General features: G+C 55.9%; 1 protein-coding gene across 4 annotated transcripts in view; it reads left to right on the top strand.

Moving 5' to 3' along the window:
• GATAD2A (GATA zinc finger domain containing 2A) overlaps positions 1 to 20,298 on the top strand; it is a 49,931-nt gene that overhangs the window by 25,671 nt on the left and 3,962 nt on the right. For 2 of the 4 annotated variants that reach the window (XM_064637558.1, XM_064637559.1), the window contains exons 3-9: positions 7,353 to 7,624; positions 13,328 to 13,457; positions 14,483 to 14,614; positions 16,139 to 16,225; positions 17,681 to 17,812; positions 18,565 to 18,732; positions 19,865 to 20,141. In XM_064637558.1, the coding sequence (XP_064493628.1) occupies positions 7,362 to 7,624; positions 13,328 to 13,457; positions 14,483 to 14,614; positions 16,139 to 16,225; positions 17,681 to 17,812; positions 18,565 to 18,732; positions 19,865 to 20,141 (1,189 nt within the window). In that variant the 5' untranslated portion in view covers positions 7,353 to 7,361. Of the gene's footprint in view, positions 1 to 7,352; positions 7,625 to 7,683; positions 7,707 to 13,327; positions 13,458 to 14,482; positions 14,615 to 16,138; positions 16,226 to 17,680; positions 17,813 to 18,564; positions 18,733 to 19,864; positions 20,142 to 20,298 lie in introns of those variants that run through there. The other 2 variants (XM_064637561.1, XM_064637560.1) reach the window with 2 other exon arrangements.

Genomic DNA, 20,298 nt, shown 5'->3' on the forward strand with positions numbered 1-20,298 from the left:
CTTTAAGCAGAAGGTTTTATTCTGGAGAGCCCCAAATAAATAGTTTTTAATGATTAATTAATATCAGTGTGCCTGCAGAAATCCACACCTGGCAGGAAGGGCTGGGAAATTTCTGCTCCTGGCTTTGTCCTTCAACAAAACCCACTTGGATTTTAATCCTCTGCTGGGGAGGGGGATCCCCAGGGGTGACAAAGAACCAGCTCCATCCCCGCAGCTCATCCCTGAATCCCGGAGCTGGAACCCCTGTGGTTGTGGCAGGGGTTGTTTCCAGGCTGGATCCTCCAAAAGTGAGGAGCAGCAGCACCAGGAAAAGTATTTAAGGGGGGAAAAAAAAACATATTTTAATAGATTTTTAATTGCTTTATTAGAATTTTCCCCCTGGTAGTGGAAACTCCTCCAAATTCCGACAAAATCAGCGAAATTCTCCCGTAGTTTCCGTCCCTTCCCCTCGCCTCAGTGGCCTCAGAGTTTTACAAAAATCAGGCAAGTGATGGTTTGTCCAGGCAGCAGCTTTTCCCACTTTTCCAGCTCCGTCTCTAGTAGCACTTTGGGATGCTCCTGTCCCTGCCCAGGGAGCTGGAGGGTGAGTGCACAGGGATCTGTGGGAAGCTGGGAGGTCACTCCGAGCTCAGTGGGATTCCAGCTCCCAGATTCCAGCTCCCAGATTCCAGCTCCCAGATTCCCGTTCCTGGCCTGACCCCGAGCTCTGTGTCCAGCCCCGAGCTCCGTGTCCCTGGTGCAGGAGCTCAGCCCTGTATCCAGACATTCCCTTTGGGAAGTGGTTCCCCCGTGTCCCTGGTGCAGGAGCTCAGCCCTGTCTCCAGACATTCCCTTTGGGAAGTGTTTCCCCCGGGTCCCTGGTGCAGGAGCTCAGCCCCATCTCCAGACATTCCCTTTGGGAAGTGTTTCTCCCGGGTCCCTGGTGCAGGAGCTCAGCCCCATCTCCAGACATTCCCTTTGGGAAGTGTTTCCCCCGGGTCCCTGGTGCAGGAGCTCAGCCCCGTCTCCAGACATTCCCTTTGGGAAGTGTTTCTCCCGGGTCCCTGGTGCAGGAGCTCAGCCCCATCTCCAGACATTCCCTTTGGGAAGTGTTTCCCCCGGGATGGATGATGGAGGGAGCAGCAGATCCCTGGGGCTGGAAGTGCTTCCCGAGCTCCCCTCGGAGTCCAGCACCACGTGGGGGCCCCGTGGCCTCTCCAGGCTCCTCCAGGCTCCGTTTTTCCCACGTTTTCTCACGTTATCCCACGTTTTCCCCTCTGTTTCCTTCCTCTTTCCCCAGCGCTGCCAATCCCTGCCGGTGCATCCCTCCGGACAACTTCCCGCTCCTGGCACGGGAGGGGACTCCCGTGGGCTCTGATCCCTGGGAATGGCGAGGATTTCCCAGCCCCCAGCAGCCTCAGTGTTCCCTGGAGGAGCCGGGAGAAGGGGGAGACAATTCCAGAGGGGGGGGGGGGGGATCCCGGCCCGAGGCAGATCCCGGGAAGCAGCAGCGGCGGGAGCGCGGCCAGGGAAGGGTTAAGCGCTGCCATTTTGTTATGTAACACCCTTAATGGACACATCGGGAATGGCACCGAAATGGCAGCACTTAACCCTTGGAGGGCCGGGCCGGGCCGGCATTCCCGCCGGGAGCGGGGATGGAGCCGGGAGCCTCGGCCCCGCCGCTCCCGGGGCTCCTCTTTTCCCGGGATCCGGAGCCCCAGGCACGGCCTGAGCCGCCCCAGGGACCCCCCAGCCCTCCCTGCCCTCCTGCCTCGTGCCCCCTGCACCTGGCAGAACCTGGATCCGTGCTTATCCAGGTGGATCCCACCTGGATCCCACCCAGTTTTCCAACCTGTGGCGTTGTCCCGCTGCCCTGGCGTCGGTTCAGCCTCTAAAATCCAAGATCAGTCCCGAATTTGGCGCCTTAAAGTTCATTTTTTTTGGATATCTGCACGACAGGGTCATGAACTTTGTGTGCAGGTCGTGTTTTCCATGGATTGTTGTCACCCCTGGACACAGGGATGGCACTCCATGCCTCAGAGATGGATTTTGTTAATTTGTGTCTCCATTTTTAAGGACTTTTCCCAGGTTATTTCCCCTCTGGCTCCGTGCCCCAGGAGTTTTTTTTAGGGGGGGGGGAAAGAAAAAAGCCACTTGTGGCAGAACTGGGAAACAAGCTCAGGTCAAACAGCGACTTCCCAGGGGAACATTCCATGTCCTGCTGGGAGAAAAGGATTCCCAGGCGTTGTGGGGGAGTGATCCAAGGTGGCTGCAAGGCTGGTGTGTCCTGAGGATTCCAGTGGATCCTCAGGAGCAGCAAAGTTGGGATCAGATCCGTAGAAAACGCTCCCTGGGAGGCCTGGAATGTGTCTGACCCTCCTCTGGAACTGGGAATTTTGGGGGTTTTCCCCTTTTTTTCCCCTCCCTTCTCTCCCTTTTCCTGTGATTTCCCAGGTCGTGCTCGGGGAGGGGGTTGTTGGTGTTTGGTTTTTGCTCCCGAAGGAATTCCAGGGCTGGGAGATGGGGTGTCCTTGGGAATTCCTGCTGGGATGGGGGGTTGGAGAGGCTCATCCTGCCTTTCCCTCCGGGCTGTTGGTCTGTTCTGTGGGACCTTTGGGAGGACTTTGTGTCCCAGGGGTTTGTCCCTGGAGATGCTCCAGAGGGATGTTCCTGCCCCCATCCCTGTCCCCCCTGGAAAGCAGGTGCTCCAGGGGGGATCCAGGATCCAGCACCTGCTTCCCTTCGGGATTTTGGGCTGTCCAGTAACTCAGTGCCAGTGCAGGGCTCAGACCATCCCCGTTATTCCAGGATTACTGAGCCAGGCTCATCCCTGTGGGATGTGTGGGATGTCCCGGGGCAGCTCCGGGAGCTGCCTCCCCCCATCCCAACAAAAACCCACGGGCACAATCCCAGCCCCCCAAACTTTGGGAAGTCCCCCCAAACTTTGGGAAGTCCCCCCAAACTTTGGGAAGTCCCCGAAGCGCCGCCGTCGCTCCGGGATCAGGAGCTGGAGCTGCTCATCCCGGAGAATCCCAGAGGAGAATCCCAAAGGAAACCTGGCTCGGGGTTCAGGGAGGGCTGGAAGGAGCCATTCCCAGGGATTGAGGCCCTTCCCAGCCCTTCCCAGTGGGAATTGCCCCGCCCCCAGCCCGGCCCGGCTCCAGATGGGAGCTGGGATAATGGGAATGAGAGTCCTGGGATAATGGGAATGAGAGTCCTGGGATAATGGGAATGAGAGCCGGGATTCCCGGCTGGATGCACTCCGGGGGGAGATGCAGTTGTCAGGCTGCTGTGCCGGCAGCAGGGACGCCTGAATTCCAGGGAAAAGCTGCTCCCCGAGGGCTGTGAGGCTGAGGGGGGGGTGGAAAAGGTAGGAGAGGGGTTTGGAAGAGGTGGATGGGAAGGTTGGAACAGGTTTGGAAGGGGTTGGAAAAGGTGGGAGAGGGGTTTGGAAGAGGTGGGGGGGGAGTTGGAAGAGGTTTGGAAGGGGTTGGAAGAGGTGGAGGGGGGTTGGAATGGTTGGAGGGGGGAGTTGGGAGGGGTGGATGGAGGTTGGGAGAGGTGGGTGGGAGAGGTTGGAGAGAGCTGGAAGAGGTGGATGCAGGTTGGAAAAGGGTTTTGGAAGAGGTGGAGAGGGGGTTTTGGAAGAGGTGGATGAAGGATTGGAAAAGGTGGAGGGGGTTGGGAAGAGCTGGGGGGGGAGTTTGGAAAAGTGGGGGTGTGGAAGAGGTGGAAGGGTCTTGGAAAATTTGGAAGAGGTGGAGAGGGAGTTGTGGAATGGGTGGGAGGGGGTTTGGGATCGGTGGGAAGGGGTTTGGGATCAGTGAGAGGGGGTTTGGAATCAATGGGAGGAGGTTTGGAATCGGTAGGAGGGGGTTTGGGATTGGTGGGAGGGGGTTTGGGATCAGTGAGAGGGGGTTTGGGATCAGTGAGAGGGGGTCTGGGATCAGTGAGAGGGGGTCTGGGATCAGTGGCAGGAGGTTTGGGATCAGTGGCAGGGGGGTTGGGATCAATGGGAGGGGTTTGGGATCGATGGGAGGGGGTTTGGGATCAGTGGCAGGAGGTTTGGGATCAGTGAGAGGGGGTTTGGGATCAGTGGGAGGGGGTTTGGGATCAGTGGGAGGAGGTTTGGGGCCAGTGAGAGGAGGTTTGGGATCAGTGAGAGGGGGTTTGGGATCAGTGGCAGGGGCTGCTCCCGGGATCTCCCTCCCTCTGCCCGGGTTGGGGCTCTTCAGTCATGTCCCAAATTCCCCCCCCTGGGCTGACAAACCCATTTTTGGCCATTATTTGATGTTCTCTGTCCTCACCAGCTCCTGTGGGGTCACTGCACACGAGCCTGGGGGAGCTCCCCTTGCAAATAACATGAAATATATCGATATATTTATATATTTATATATTTTTGTATTGGTATATTGATATATTTATATATTGATATATTTATATATTGATATATTGACATATTGATATATTTATATATTGATATATTTATATATTTAACCCAGACAGTGCAGAGGAACTTTCTGGGGTCACTTCCTGGGGTTTTCCCCCCTCCCAGCAGGAATTTCCCACCCTGACACGGGACTCAGTTAAAGGGGGGGGGGCTCTGGGGTTAATTATGTTGCATAATTATGTTAATTATGTTAATCTCGGGCTGCTCCAAACATTTCCAACACTTTGGGGAACTGTTGTGTGCTGGGAAATCCCTTTTAAAAGGGGGAGAAAGGGGGGGAAAAAATCTCTTTAAAAGAAAGGGGGAAATCTCTTTGAGAGAGAGAAAAAATGTGTTTAAAAGAGGGGGGAAAATCTCTTTGAAAGAGGGGAGGGACGCTGAAAATAAATAAATTAATGACATTAATTAGTTAAAAATTTAGGGGGGGTTGTCTCATCCCACCTCAGCTGGCAGAGCCTGGAAAAAAAAAGAGGAGAGGGGGGAAAAAATCCCTTTAAAAAGAGAGGGAACAAACCTTTTTAAAAAGGCTGGGGGGGAAAAAGAAATCTCTTAAGAGGGAGGGGGAAAAAAATCTCTTTAAAAGAGAGGGGGAAAAAATCTTTTTAAAAAAGAGGAGTGGCAAAATATCTTTAAAAGAGAGAGATAAAATCTCTTTGGAAGAGGGGTGAAGTGTCTTTAAAGGGAGGGGTAAAATGTCTTTAAAAGAGAAGGATAAAATCTCTTTAAAAGAGGGGAAGGGTAGTGCAAATAACTAAATTAATGCCATTTATTAGTTAAAAGTTAAGGGAGGGGGGTTTGTCTCATCCCACCCCCAGTTGGCAGAGCCAAATCTCTCTCAAAAAAAAATCTCTTTAAAAAAAGAGAAGGGAAAAAAATCTTTTTAAAAAAGAAGAGAGTGGCAAAATCTCTTTAAAAAAAGAGAGGAATAAGATCTCTTTAAAATAGAAAGGGATAAAATCTCTTTAAAAGAGAGGTAAAATGTCTTTAAAAGAGAGGAGTAAAATCTCTTTAAAATAGGGGTAAAATGTCTTTAAAATAGAGAGGGGTAAAATCTCTAAAATAGGGGTAAAATGTCTTTAAAAGAGAGGAGTAAAATCTCTTTAAAATAGGGGTAAAATGTCTTTAAAAGAGAGGAGTAAAATCTCTTTAGGGGTAAAATGTCTTTAAAATAGAGAGGGGTAAAACCTCTTTAAAAGAGAAGGATAAAATCTCTTTCGAAGAGGGGAAGGGCAGTGCAAATAACTCAATTAATGGCATTAATTAGTTGAGAATCCGGGCTGGGGGGGCTCATCCCAGCGCGGGGAGCTCGTGTGGGTGCTGGAGGAGGAGGAGGAGGAGGAGGAGGAGGCAGGGTGAGGGTGCCCGGGGTGAGCTGAGCGTGCTGCCGGCTCAGACTGGTTTCTGGAAAGTGCTTTGTCTCTCGGGCTGCATCCTGGGAAGGGTCATGTGGAGCCCGGTGATGTCACGGGATCCCAGCCTGACTCAGCTCCGGGGCACAGCTGTGCCTGGGGGCACGGCCCGCAGGTACCCGGGGCTGCCCTGCCCTGCCTGGCAGCCCAGGGGTTAAACCCGGCTCCCCCTGAGCCCAGCCTGGCCCTAAAGCCCAGCCTACCCCTAAAGCCTGGCCCTAAAGCCCAGCCTGCCCCTAAAGCCCAGCCTGACTCCCCTGAGCCCAGCCTGCCCCTAAAGCCTGGCCCTAAAGCTCAGCCTGACTCCCCTGAGCCCAGCCTGCCCCTAAAGCCTGGCCCTAAAGCTCAGCCTGACTCCCCTGAGCCCAGCCTGCCCCTAAAGCCTGGCCCTAAAGCCCAGCCTGACTCCCCCTGAGCTCATCCTGCCCCTAAAGCTTGGCCTGACTCCCCCTGAGCCCAGCCTGGCTCCCCCTGAGCTCATCCTGCCCCTAAAGCCTGGACTGGCTCCCCTTGAGCCCAGCCTGCCCCTAAAGCCTGGACTGGCTCCCCTTGAGCCCAGCCTGCCCTAAAGCCTGGCCCTAAAGCCCAGCCTGGCTCCCCCTGAGCTCATCCTGCCCCTAAAGCCTGGCCTGGCTCCCCCCAGCAGGGCAGCAGGTCCCAAGTTGAGTGTGGTCACAGCTCCGGGCTCTCCTCTCCTCTCCCCCAGGCTGTGATGGTCCCTCATCCCCCCCCATGGAATTTGAGAGCCCCATGGCTCTGATTCCTGGAATTCCCAGCCTGGGGAAGGCAGGGCAGCCCCATCCCAGGGAGATCCTAATCAGGAATTCTGTGATTGCACCGATTTGCATGACAGGCAAACCCATCCAAACAATCCCAACACATCCAAACAATCCCAACACATCCAAACAATCCCAACACATCCAAACAATCCCAACACATCCAAACAATCCCAACACATCCAAACAATCCAAACACATCCAAACAATCCCAACCCATCCAAACAATCCCAACCCATCCAAACAATCCCAACCCATCCAAACAATCCCAACCCATCCAAACAATCCCAACCCATCCAAACAATCCCAACACATCCAAACAATCCCAACACATCCAGCCCTTCCTGCTGCCTCCCGGGGCACAGCCGGGCTCTGCAGGAGGGCTGGGATGTTCTCCTGGCATGGAGGTTTTCTCCTGGGTGAGTCAGTCAGTGCTCAGGGAGGTTTGGGGGTGCCCAGGGAGGTTTTGGGGTGCTCAGGGAGGTTTTGGGGTGCTCAGGGAGGTTTGGGGGTGTTCCTGTTTTGGCTCCTCTGCCTGTTTTTCCCGACCACGAGGAGTGTGAGCGATGCCGGGGCTGGATCCGGGAGGCACCTGGCAGTGCTTTTATTGCTCTCCCCGAGCTCCTTCTGCAGCAACTGCTGCACTTTGCCCTGTTTTGAAATGCAGGTGTTTTGTCCAGGTTGGGGTTTGGGGTTTTTTTCATGTTTTTAACTCCTCTGTGTCCCCCTCCCTGGCAGGAGCTCACAATGACAGAGGAAACATGCAGGACTCGGAGTCAGAAACGAGCCTTGGAGCGGGACGTGACCCCCAACGATGTGGACAGTAAGAAACTCAAAATGGAGAAAGGACTCTTGGGCACGGAGCTGAACTCTGAGGGAGACATGAAAATCAAGGCAGAGCCTGGAGCTGGCAAAGTGCAGGGACTGTTAAAGGCTGGAGAGGTGAAGGCGACCATCAAGGTGGAGGTTCAGACGGGGGACGAGCCCGTGGACATGAGCACCTCCAAAAGGTGAGTCCCCACCTCCCTGGGGGCATGAGCACCTCCAGAAGGTGAGTCCCCACCTCCCTGGGGGCATGAGCACCTCCAAAAGGTGAGTCCCCACCTCCCTGGACACCAGAGAAGGCCCTGGAACGCTGCAGTGCTTTGGGTGGGAAGGGAGCTGGAAGCTCATCCCATCCCTCCCCCTGCCATGGGCACTGGGATGGGGTCAGTGGCACCGGGAAGGAGTTGAAGGGAATTAAAGCAGGACGTGGATGTGCAGCTCTGGATCTTCTCCTGAGATCCAGCAGCTCCTTCCTGGCTTTCCTTTGGCAGCTGAGGAGAGGGATGTGGGTTTAAATGAGCTCACGAGTCCTAAAGAGAATCCTGGAATGGTTTGGGTGGGAAGGACCTCGGAGCTCAGCCCATTCCACCCCCTGCCAGGGGCAGGGACACCTCCCACTGTCCCAGGCTGCTCCAGCCTGGCCTTGGAAAGGGTTTGCTTTGAGCTCCTGGTGGAGGTTCCAGTGTGGAAGAGGGGTTTGGGTGTTTGGGATTGACCTGGGAAAACAAGGGGATGTAATTGTACCAAGCAGAGAAGCTGGAATTTTGCAGTGGGATCCTTCCTGAGTGGGTGTCAAAGTGGGACTCGTTGGGGTGGAGGTTGGTGGGACCTGGCCCTGGGAATGCTGTGGGTGCTGTGCTGGAAAAGCCTCCTGGAGGTGCCTGGATTTTGACACCTGGTGGAAGTTGCTGCTCCCAGTCCCTGCCCTGCTCCCGGCCCCTCAGTGCCTGGGGATCTGTGCTCTGGAGGCTCCTCAACCTCCTTCAGTGCTAAAAGCACTGAAAACATCATATTTTCCTTGGAAAAGGTGGCCCAGCTGTGATCCCAGCGGGGCTGATGGGACAGGGCAGGCTCTGGAGTCGGGGGGTTTTTGGGACCCCGAAGGACAAACGAGCCTTCGACTGGAAAAATGGTTTCGTTGGGTTTTCAAACTTTTAGTTTGGTTTTTTTTTCTTAAACCTCCAAGTGAAATTCAAAGCCAGGGCCTGGTTTGGGCGGGGTTGCTGTGCCAGGGGGGGCAGAGGGAAGCCCGAGGTGCTGGGAGGAGGCTCTGGAAGGGCTCTGCTGAGGGGTCACACGAGGCCAAACCAAAGCCTTGCTCCTGCTGCCAGTTATCCCAAACCCTCTGGAGAAGGGATGGGGGGGAAGGAGAGTCTGCTCCCCCTGGAGAAGGACGTGGCAGGCAGAGCAGTGCCCCAAAACTTCCCCTGCCTGTGCATTCCCTGACTTCACCCCCATGAACATTTATCATTCCTGGCTCAGTCCCTGTCTCGTCCTTCCCCTTCCCTCTGCTCCTTCCCCTTCAATCCCAGAGTTTCCCACGTTTTTCCCTGTGTTGAGCAGCAGCCTTTCCCCCTCAGGCTGGAGTTTTCCCCTGGATTGTGTTGGGGTTGTTGTGCTCCAGGTGCAGCTCCTTCCTCCACACAACAAACACCTCCTGGCCCTTTTCCAGGTTGGTTTTTTTTTACCTCCCCCCCCAAAACTCTGCCCTGATCCATAAAAACTGAGCTGGTTGTGAGCAGGGATTCCTGGGCAGAGCCCACAGGGATCCCTCTGGACACTGCTGGGGCTTGGGCAGCTCCAGGAGGACAAATTGTCCTCTGGAGCAAAAGCATCAGGATCCTTCCAGAGCCCAGTTATCCCAATTCTTGGAAAACTTTGCTCCTGAGGGAAGTGGGAGGTGTTCCCAGGGGAGGTGCTCCTGTGCTGGGCTCTCCTAAATCCTCAACATTTACAGGGATTCTCCAAACAAGGAACCCTAAAACAGGTGCTTCACTCCAGGATCCTGCAGAGTGAGGCTTTGGAGTGATCCAGGGAAAACTGGGAGGGAGGGAAAATGGGATTTACCAGGGAGTGATACCAAAGCACAAATTCAAGGGTTGGCTCCCACCCTCCCTCCCTCCCTCCCGTCCTCCCTGTGTCCTGTCCCAGTGCTGGGATCAACGTGTGCCCTGGAAAACTTCCAGGCACTGGGACATCTTTTTTCCCGTGTTTTCCCCGTTTTCTGGGATTGGTGGGTTGATCCTGGAATTCCCTGACGTGTGTCAAGGCAGCGCCTCCATCCAAACCAGCCCATGAATTATTCCTGGCGATTTTGGGCTCGGTTTGGGCCCAGTCTGTGCCCTGGGTTTCCCCCTCCGGGTTTGGATGCGGAATTTTCGTGTTCTGAAGGATTTGAGGTCGGTTTGGGGGTTGTTTGTTTTTTTGTTTGTTTTGTTTAATCTGCTCAAATCCCGTTTAAAAGTTAAAAGAGTGACTGGACTCGAGTGGGACTGGGAGGTGTTGTTGATCCCTGGGCTTGGCTGGCCCAGCTCTTCCTGCTACTGGAACTTACTGGGACCAGTGGGCTCCTCTTTTCCCTTGGAAACCCTGGAATTAGGGATTTCCCTCCCCTCCCAGCCTGTCTGTGCCTCCAGCCACGTGCTGTCCTGAAGGATCTCGTTGCAAAACCGATTCCTTGGGGGGAATTTAACATTTTATTCCAACCCAAGTGGATTTTAAGCTCCTGTTCTGGTCCCTTCTCCTCCTTTTCCCACCCCCATCACAATCCTTTGATTCCCGGAGATAAAACACCTCCAGGGATGGGGGGGGGGGGAGAAAAAAAATTCCCCAGTGCCTTGTTTTTGCTTTCCTTGTTTGTCTTCCTTCCCTGCCAAGTATTTTTGGATGAGACAACACCAGGGCTTGAATGGACTGAGGCAAAACTGCTGCATTTTTGTGGATGCAGATGAAGCTCCAGGCTGGGAATGTTGGGATGTTCCTTCCTTCCAGGAGCTCTTCTGTGCATCAGGGAGAATCCCCCGAGCCAGGGATTCCTCAGTGTCCCTTTTTTTGTTCCCCACATACACACACTTTTCCAAGTGTCCAGTTTAAACTTCTCCTTCCTGGGAAGTTCCTTGAAAGAACTCTTCCCGCCGGGAAAAGTCGAGTCCGGCTCGAGGCGGGTTTGGGATGGAGAGGTTTGGATGCATCTTCCTCTCGAGGGGGAAAAAATTTGGTTTGTGTTGAAGGCAAAAATTGGGTTCACCTTCAGCACAAAAATTTAACCCAACAGGAAAATTTAACCCGACAGGAAAATTTAACCCGACAGGAAAATTGAATTAATCTTCAGGGCAAAACTTGAGTTCCTTCCTCTTCCCAAGTGGAATCAAACCTCCAGGGCTGGATTCAGCCCCTTCTTCTTCCCTTTGGATCAACAACCAAACATTCCCTGTCCCCACGGGAAAGGAGCTTTTTGGGTTGGGTTTTGTTGGTTTTCCCTGGAATTGCCGGGGTATCCCGGGAAAGGCTGGATGGCATCTTCCTGCCCGGAGACCCCACGCCTCTCCTGGGGCTCCTTTTCCCTCCTGCAGCCGCCCGTTCCCGGTTTCCTGGCCCTGCTCCGGGCGCTCCCGGTGCTCCCGGTTCCGGCCGCTCCATTTTCTCCGGAGGCACCTGCTCCCGGCGCTCCCGGCGCTGACAAAATGAAGGCCGGGCAGCCCGGCCCGTTGCCATGGATTTGGCCACGAGCACGTCACAGCCACGGCCCCACGTGACCCTGCGGTGGCCCCGGTGCCACCCTCGGGATCCGCCGGCTCCAGATCCCGATGGATCCTCCCGGCCCTGGATCCTCCCGGGATCCTCCCCGGGAACGGGACAAGGGTGGCCCCGAGTTGTCACCCGGAGCCGAGTGGAACCCTCCTGCTGGATCCCTTCCCTTGGATCCTTTCCCTTGGATCCCTTCCCTTGGATCCCTTCCCTGCTTCCCTTCCCTGCTTCCCTCCCCGGCTCGAGGGTGGAGCTGCCGGAGTGGCCGGGAAGGGAAGGGAAGGGAAGGGAAGGGAAGGGAAGGGAAGGGAAGGGAAGGGCTGGGTTCCAGGAAGGGGCTGGTTCATCCCGGGTGCCGCTGGGCTCCCCCTGCCCGGGGGGTTCCCAGAGTTTTTAAGGACCTTTAACTCGTCCCTGCTTTCCATGAGGGATTTAAGATGGAAGTTGGAGGAGGAGCGGCCGGTGCCTGGCTCCAGGTGGGGCTGGGTCCTGCTCCAGGGGGAATTCTGTCCTCCCTTCTCCAGGGGGGATTCAATCCTTCCTTCCCCGGGTGGGGTTCAGTCTTTTTCCAGGTGGGAATCACTCCTTCCTTCCCCAGGGAGGGCTCAGTCCTTATCCCGGAGCTGCTCCATCTGTCATTGGAAAGGGCTCAGCTGCCTCTTCCCAGTGCATTCCCAGCCCATTCCCAGCGCATTCCCAGCTCTCCAGCCAGTCAGGCCTTGTCCCAGCCCAGTTACATCCCATCTAAGAACACCCTGAGCCCGTTCAGACCCGGGAAAGAGCTGGGAATCCTTCACCTGAGCCGCTGAAATTTGAAAACCCCTCGGAGTTCGGATGCCTGGAGTTCCCGGGCTCGCTGTGCCCTCTAGAGGACATTCCCTTACTTATCCCTGAGTTCTTTTCCCACTTTCCCACCCCTAAAATTCCTGCCGTGGGGGCCCAGCACTGTCATCCCCTGGGTGGCACAGGAAACCTGGGTGTCCCCTTCCCCCCCCCCTCTGCTCCAAACCTCGCTCTGGAATGTTATTCCCGGCTTGAAATCCCAAATCCCGGTGATCCAGAGGTGATCCAACCAGTTCTCCTGGGATAATTGCAGGGAATGGAGCCAGCAGGTGATTTATTGTCAGGAATTGGGGTGGAAGGTGGAGCCATCACTCAAACACAGCCAAAAAAAAGGAGTTAAATCCCTGGGACACAGCCAGGATTTGATGGATTTCTGATGGATGTGTCCATCTGTGTTGAGGCTGTCACGGGATTCCCGTGTTCCAAGTGGGAAATAACTCAGGAGTGTTGATACAGAAGGAAAATAATGCCAAAAAAAAGTGCTTAAATTTGGGTGAAGTGAATAAGTGTGTGGATGGTCGGTGTGGGATCTCCTTCAGATTCGGGAACTGGGGTGGGAAAAGCCATAAATCACAAATACTCGGATTGGGGAAGGAGGAGGAAAACTGGGGATGTGGTTTTGCCTTCCAGCAGTTGAGGAGAAGCAGCGAGTTATCCCTGGATTTGGGGTGGGACAGGCGAGCAGAGCCCTGGGAAACCTCCCTGTCCTCCCAGGGGGGGCGATGGAAAAGCTCCTGTTGGGAAGGAATTCCCCTTTTTCTCTGGGAACGTGGCAGGGGGTGGCACTGGAGCATTTTAAGGTCCTTCCAACCCAAACCATTCCAGGGATGGCTCCGTGCTGTGGCTGCACCCGTCACCTCGGGGTGTCCACAGGGAAAACGGGAATCGAGCTTCTTCCCTCAGGTCCATTCAGGATTTGGGGTCAGTCAGGGACTCGTGGGGTGGGTTGGGTTGGCAGGACCTCGAGGAGCAGGGCAGGGCCACCCCACTCTCCCACCCCACAATCCCACCCCACTCTCCCACCCCACTCTCCCACCCCACTATCCCACCCCACTCTCCCTCCCCACTCTCCCACCCCACAATCCCTCCCCACTCTCCCACCCCCCTATCCCACCCCACTCTCCCCCCCCACTCTCCCACCCCACTCTCCCACCCCACTATCCCACCCCACTCTCCCACCCCGCTCTCCCAGGCTGCTCCCCTGGCACGAGGCAGTCACTGACCCAGCCCTGCAGCCCCAAACTCGGGCTCCCCTGGGTCTCATCCGGCCCTTCCCTGTGTTTCTGCTCCGTCCCCAGCGAGGCGAAGCGGGAGAAGAGGGTTCCCTCCCCGGACGTCATCGTGCTGTCGGACAACGAGCCCTCGAGCCCGCGCGTGAACGGGCTCACCAAGATCGCCCTCAAGGAGACCAGCACCGAGGCCCTGATGGTGAGGCCGGGCTGGGAACCCCCCCTGGCTCCTCCTGGGATCCCCATCCTTGGCACGGGGGTGGATTTGCGGGCAGGGAGGTCCTGGAGCCGCTGGTTGAAGCCTCCTGGTTGGGGCTCGGCCTCTGGGCTTTGGCTGGTTTGTAAAAGTTCAGAGGGGGCTTCTTGAAGTGCCTCACTCGGTGTGGCCCAGCACAGGCTTTCATCCAGCACCTCTTTTAGCCTTTTTCACTTCTTTTGCCACTGAAAACGTTTTTTAAATACTCAAATATTTAAAATATGGAGGGTTACCTTTCCCCTCTCTGAGTTCTCCCCCCACTGAGACACGGGTGACAGTGACAATGTGGAACCTGGGTGGTTATCTGGCTTTTCCCTCTTCCCACTCCCAGTTTTCCATCCTTTCCCTTTCCTTTAGCCTTTTTCACTTCTTTTGCCACTGAAAACATTTTTTAAATACTCAAATATTTTAAATATTGGGGGGTGTTTTTCCCCTCCAAATTCTCCCCCCACTGAGACACAGGTGACAGAGACAATGCTGGGAGTTCCTGATGGAACCTGGGTGATTCTCTGGCTTTTCCCTCTTCCCACTCCCAATATTCCATCCTTTCCCTTTCCTTTAGCCTTTTTCATTTCTTTTGCCACTGAAAACATTTTTTAAATACTCAAATCTTTAAAATATTGTTGGGGTTTTTTTCCCCTCTGAGCTCTCCCCCCACTGAGACACGGGTGGCAGTGACAATGCTGGGAGTTCCTGATGGAACTTGGGTGGTTATCTGGCTTTTCCCTCTTCCCACTCCCAGTTTTCCATCCTTTCCCTTTCCTTTAGCCTTTTTCACTTCTTTTGCCACTGAGAACATTTTTTAAATACTCAAATATTTAAAATATTAGGGTTTTATTTCCCTCTCTGAGCTCTCCCCCCACTGAGACACAGGTGACAGTGACAATGCTGGGAGTTCCTGATGGAACCTGGGTGGTTCTCTGGCTGTTCCCTGTCCCCACTCCCTGTTTCCCATCCCTGCCCTGCAGAAGAGCAGCCCCGAGGAGCGGGAGAGGATGATCAAGCAGCTCAAGGAGGAGCTTCGGTTGGAAGAGGCAAAACTCGTCCTGTTGAAAAAGTTACGGCAAAGTCAAATCCAGAAGGAGACCACGGCTCAGAAGGTGGGATTTTCCTGCTTATCCCACCTCTGGAAGTGGAGGGGAGGGGGTTCAGTAACTGGGGCAGTTGCCATTCCCTGTGGAACAGGGAACAAACACTCCAGTCCTTAATCATGGAATGCTTTGGCTGGGAAGGGACCTTAAAGCTCTTCCCAAGCCCTGTCCAGCCTGGCCTTGGACACTCCCAGGGATGGGGCGGGCAGGGATTGCTGGGATGGCTCTGAGGGATCCTGGGAGGTGACAGGGAATCCCAGAGTTTGAACCCCAGGCTGTGGGAGCTGGGGGCAGATCCCAGGTCTGGATCCCAGGTCTGGATCCCGGGTCTGGATCCCAGGTCTGGATCCCAGGTCTGGATCCCAGGTCTGGATCCCAGGTCTGGATCCCAGGTTTGGATCCCAGGTCTGGATCCCAGGTCTGGATCCCAGGTTTGGATCCCGGGTCTGGATCCCAGGTTTGGATCCCAAGTCTGGATCCCAGGTCTGGATTCCAGGTCTGGATTCCAGGTCTGGATCCCAGGTCTGGATTCCAGGTCTGGATCCCAGGTCTGGATTCCAGGTCTGGATTCCAGGTCTGGATTCCAGGTTTGGATCCCAGGTCTGGATCCCAGGTCTCCCACAAGTGAGTCTGCTCCGAGCTGCACATCCCCCAGAGCAATCCAGGCAGGAAAGGCTCAGCCTTCCCACCCCGATTCCCTTTTCCCATCCTCCTCTTCCCTCTCCTCATCCCACACACCCCGGGGGGTTGGGGGAGCTCTTTGCAGCACAAACCATCCCAGGAAAAAGGCTGTGTGGGGTTTGGAGGGTTTTTTTTTTTGGCAGAGCTTTTTTTTCCTGGGCTGCTCCCCGCTGGAGGTGGAGGTGGCAGGAGAGGAGCAGAGGAATTTGGGATGTGAGGGGGTGGGAACCCCCCACGCTGCTCCCAAGCCTGAATCCCAGTTCCCTGTAACAATGGCAACGACCCCGTTCCCTGGGGCTGCCGGAGGGGGGGATTTTGGGAGTGGGAGGGGGGTGGGGAGGCAGCTCCTGGCGCTGCTTTGGGTGGGTTATTGGCACCTTCTCCCGGAATTCCAAGTGCTTCAGGAGGTGGGATTAGAACCAGAGCCGGGGACCTGCAGCCCTGAACCCCGAGCCAGGAGCTGGGGGGGTCTGGGCCGAGCAGGGGGAGACAGATCCTGAACTTCTTCACTTCCAGAGGCTTCTTCCCGAGCTCGCTCCCCCTGTGCCGGGTGCTGGATCCCGGTGGGAGCGGGTGGGGAGGGCTGAGGTGGGCTCTGGGCTGGCCCAGCTGAGCCAGAGCTCCCCTTGCTGGAGAAACCCCTGATTTTCCTGCTCCAGCCTCATCCCTCCTTCCCTGATTCCCTGCAAACCTGTGGAGGAGCAGGGGCTGTGGGAGGGGGGCACAGGCGGAGCCGTGGAGGATTCTCGTGCTGAGGCTCTTGGGGATGAACTCTCTCCCCCCCTTTCCCTGCTGTAATTCCTGCTTCCACCCTTATTCCTCTGCTTTTCTCTCTGGTTTTTCCTCTTCCAGCCCGCTGGTTCCTCTGGGAGTGCTGTCACCCCTCCGCCCTTGGTGCGGGGCCCACAGAGTGTTCCTGCTGGGAAACCCTCCCTCCAGGTCAGTGGGGCGGGAAGGCTCCCAGGAACGAGGGCCCCGAGCACAGGGCAGGGAGAACATTCCCGGAATTCCCTGGAGCCAGGGGGGAGTCCCCTCTTTAAACTGCCCCGGCCCCACTCCCAGCTTTGTGCTGGGATGGGAGCTCTCACGTGGAAACCATTCCCATCAGGCTTCATTTTCCAGCTGCTCATCCCAGTCCACTCTGCTGCTGATTCCTTGGGAGAAGGGATGCCATGGAATTCTGGCAGCCAGGTTTTGGGGCAGCCTCCAGAGGCTGAGCTGGAAGAGCTGAGGGAATCCCGGGATTCCCTCCTGGCTGGATGGCACACAGGGGCTGGAAGGATCCTGGGTCAGGCTGAATTAAATGTTGGGAATCCTTGGGAAAGGGGGAAAAAAAAGTGGAGTCACTTGGCATCTGTCCTTCATCGTCCCCTGGAACCCAGGGACTCCTTTTGCTGCTGGATTTCAAACGTTCCTGGGTGTTTGATTGGAACCAAATTCCCAAACTTCTTCAGCTCCAAGTGTTTTCCCGTGGGAAAAGGCAGCTCTTCACCTGGAGATCCCCTGGAATTCCAGACCCAGGGAAAGGGGGGGGTTTGCTCTCCATGGAGGAGACATTCCCACACCAGAGCAGTGTGCCAGCTGGAGGAATCCCTTCCTTGAGGCTGTTTCCTTGGATTCAGGCAGCACTTCCAGAGGAACTGGACCAGGAGTTGAACCTTCAGCCAGGGAAACTTGGACAGAGCAGAGACCTGGGAGCTAAAAATCCCAAAATTGAGCTTATTCTGCCTAATTTGGGGTGTTTGGGTGCATTAACCCCCCTCTGCTTCTGCTGGAATGGAAAAGGTGCTAATTCCTGTGGGAAGGGGCTGAAGGAACATTTGGGATTCAGTTGGAAAGGGATAAAACTTCCCAGCTGCTCAGGGAAGTGGGAGATTCCCTGCTCTTTGTTCCCAGGGGATGCTCAGGCTGGGAAGGAGGGAAAGGAGGGGAAGGAGGGGAGCAGCACCCGTGGGAAGCCCCGGGAATGGGGTGAGAGGAGTGTTGGAGCTCCTGGAGGGTGTTGGGTGTCCCCAGGAACATCCCTGGTGTGTCCCCACATCCCTGTCCCGGCACCAGGAGGAGTTTTTAGGGTTGCAAATCTCAGGCAGCACATTCCCAGAAACCCCTTTAGGCTGATTCCTCTTCCTTTCCGTGACTTTTTTTTTTCCCCTAAAGCTTTCCCATTTTCCTGCCTTTTTTTCCTCCTTCCCAATCCACTCACTTCCTCCACCTTCTCCCTGAATCCAGCAGTCTGTATTCCCCATTTCCCCCCCTCTTCCCATCACTGGGGGGGCTTCTGTGGTTTTTTTTTTGGACACTCAGTGTGCACCAAACCCAGCCTGGCCACCTCCTGCCCTCCAGCTTTTCCACTGCCTCCCTCCAGCCCAGGAGTGACTGTTCCCTCTTTTCCAGACCTCTTCCACACGGATACCGGGCACTGTGATCCCTCCTCCCTTGGTCAGGGGAGGGCAACAGGCGTCTTCCAAGCTGGGCACTCAGCAGAACACGCAGATCGTGATGCCCCCCCTGGTCCGAGGGGCCCAGGTGAGTGTTGGCCTTGATCCTTCACTCCCCAATCCAGGGGAAATCCCTTCCCCACCTTCCCAGCAGCTTCCCATCCCACCTTTTCCTCTCCTCGTCCGACTGGTTTGCGGTGACGGGATTAAGGAGGGGAAAAAAACCTCCTCATTTTGAGGAATAACTTCCCTGATGAACGGCTTGGAAACGGAACAGGCTCCAAACCCCACCTTGGGGAAGGAGTTGGGCTGGGAAACCTGGGAATTCTTGGTCATAATGAGGTGGTGGAAGGAGTTTTGCTCGGAAACTTGGGAATTTCGGGCCATAATGAGGCTGTGGAAGGAATTTTGCTCAGAAACTTGGGAATTTTGGCCATAATGAGGCTGTGGAAGGAGTTTTGCTCAGAAACTCGGGATTTTTTGGCCACAATGTGGTGGCCTCGTGTCCAAGCACCTCCTGTCACATTTTCCAGGATGAAGGAGGGAAAAAACCCCACATTCTGAGAAACAACTTCCCTGATTAACCCCCTCAGAACGAAACAGGTGTAAAACTCCAGCCTGGGGAAGGAGTTTCACTTGGAAACTCGGGATTTTTTTCGGCCTCGTGCCCGAGCTCCTCCTCACGTCCCCGGTTTCATTCCGGGATGGGAAGGGAATTTTTATTCTGGGAGGGGAAGGGAATTTTTATTCGGGGAGGGGAGGGGAGCCTCCCAGGCTCCCTGCTCCTTCCCCCCCGTCCCTGCTCTCGGGAGGCTGATCCCGTTCCCGTCTGTCCCACAGCAAATCCACACGATCCGGCAGCACTCCAGCACGGGGCCGCCCCCGCTGCTCCTGGCGCCGCGGGCGTCGGTGCCCAGCGTGCAGATCCAGGGCCAGCGGATCATCCAGCAGGGCCTGATCCGCGTGGCCAACGTGCCCAACGCCAGCCTGCTCGTCAACATCCCGCAGGTGAGTCCCCAGGTGCCCTCCCTGCCCTCTCAGGGCCCAATTCCCGGGATGGTTTGGCTTGGAAACCGATGGGAATCCCGCCAGGGACACCTCCCGCTGTCCCCGGGTTGCTCCCACCTTGCCCTTGGACACTTCTCCACAGCTGCTCTGGGAAATCCCTGCCAGCCCCTTCCCTGCCTTCCCAGCCAGGAATTCCTTCCCGGTATCCCATCCAACCCTCTGGCAGTGGGAAGCCATTCCCTGTGTCCTGTCCCTCCAGGCCCTTGTCCCAGGTCCCTCTCCAGCTCTCTTGGAGCCCCTTTAGGCCCTGGAAAGGGCTCCCAAAGGATGTTGAGCACAAAGTTGTTCCCAGAAATTGGGAATCTTTGACCTGTTGAGTGGCAAAAGTGAAGTTTGTTGGAGCTTCCCTGCCCGGCTCTGGATCCAGGGAGGGAGGAGGATCAGAGCCCTCCCCATCCTCCCAGGGAGGAATTCCTTCCCAATATCCCATCTAACCCTCCCTCTGGCACTGGGAAGCCATTCCCTGTGTCCTGTCCCTCCATCCCTTGTCCCCAGTCCCTCTCCAGGAGCCCCTTTAGGCCCTAGAAGGGGCTCTCAGGATTCCCTGGAGCCTTTTCTTCCCCAGCTCTCCCAGTCTCCAACCCTGGGATCACCTCATTGGCTCATTCCCAATGGGAAGAGCTGCTCCAGCACCAAAACAAAATATTAAATTGACCTAAAGTAGAGAAAAAAACCCCAAAACATTCCTTTGAGGAACACGGAATGTTGCCTGGGAAGGTTTGAGGTGCTCCAGCCCTTGGAGCATCTTCCTCACTGTGACAGGGAAAACCCCCATTCCAGAGGGTCGGGAAGGGAAACATAAAGGCAGAAAAGTGAATTTTGGCCCTTGTTTATATTTGGAAGTTTGATATGGAGTTGTCCTTTAGAAGTTTTATGGGTTTTTACGTGCCCTGGTGCCCGGGGTGGTCTCAGCTCTGGGGTTCCAGTGACCTCATTATCGGGGTCGCCTCCAAAAAAAAAAACCACCCCGAGGCTTCAAAGGCCGGATTTTGGTCCCGCTTCCATCACCCCCCAGCGTGGAAACCCCTTTTTGGGATTTTGGGAGCGAGCTGTGCCCTCTTCCTCCCCCCAGGCCTCCCCCACCTCCATCAAAGGCCCGGCGGTGAGCTCGGCCCAGGCCAATCCCGCGGCTCCCGGCGCGTCCCTGGGCGGCTCCGGCGAGTCCCCGGCCAGCAGGCAGGCGGCGGCCAAGCTGGCCCTCAGGAAGCAGCTGGAGAAGACCCTGCTGGAGATCCCCCCTCCCAAACCTCCCGCCCCGGAGATGAACTTCCTGCCCAGCGCCGCCAACAACGAGTTCATCTACCTGGTGGGGCTGGAGGAGGTCGTGCAGAACCTGCTGGAGACACAAGGTGAGGGAGCGGGGAGGATGCTCCCGGGGGGCGGGAGAGGAGCGTTCCCACCCGGATCTGGGGTCAGGAGAGGAGCGTTCCCACCCGGATCTGGGGTCAGGAGAGGAGCGTTCCCACCCGGATCTGGGGTCGGGAGAGGAGCGTTCCCACCCGGATC

This window comes from Pseudopipra pipra, chromosome 27, assembly GCF_036250125.1.
Source record: "Pseudopipra pipra isolate bDixPip1 chromosome 27, bDixPip1.hap1, whole genome shotgun sequence".
Lineage (NCBI taxonomy): Eukaryota > Metazoa > Chordata > Aves > Passeriformes > Pipridae > Pseudopipra > Pseudopipra pipra.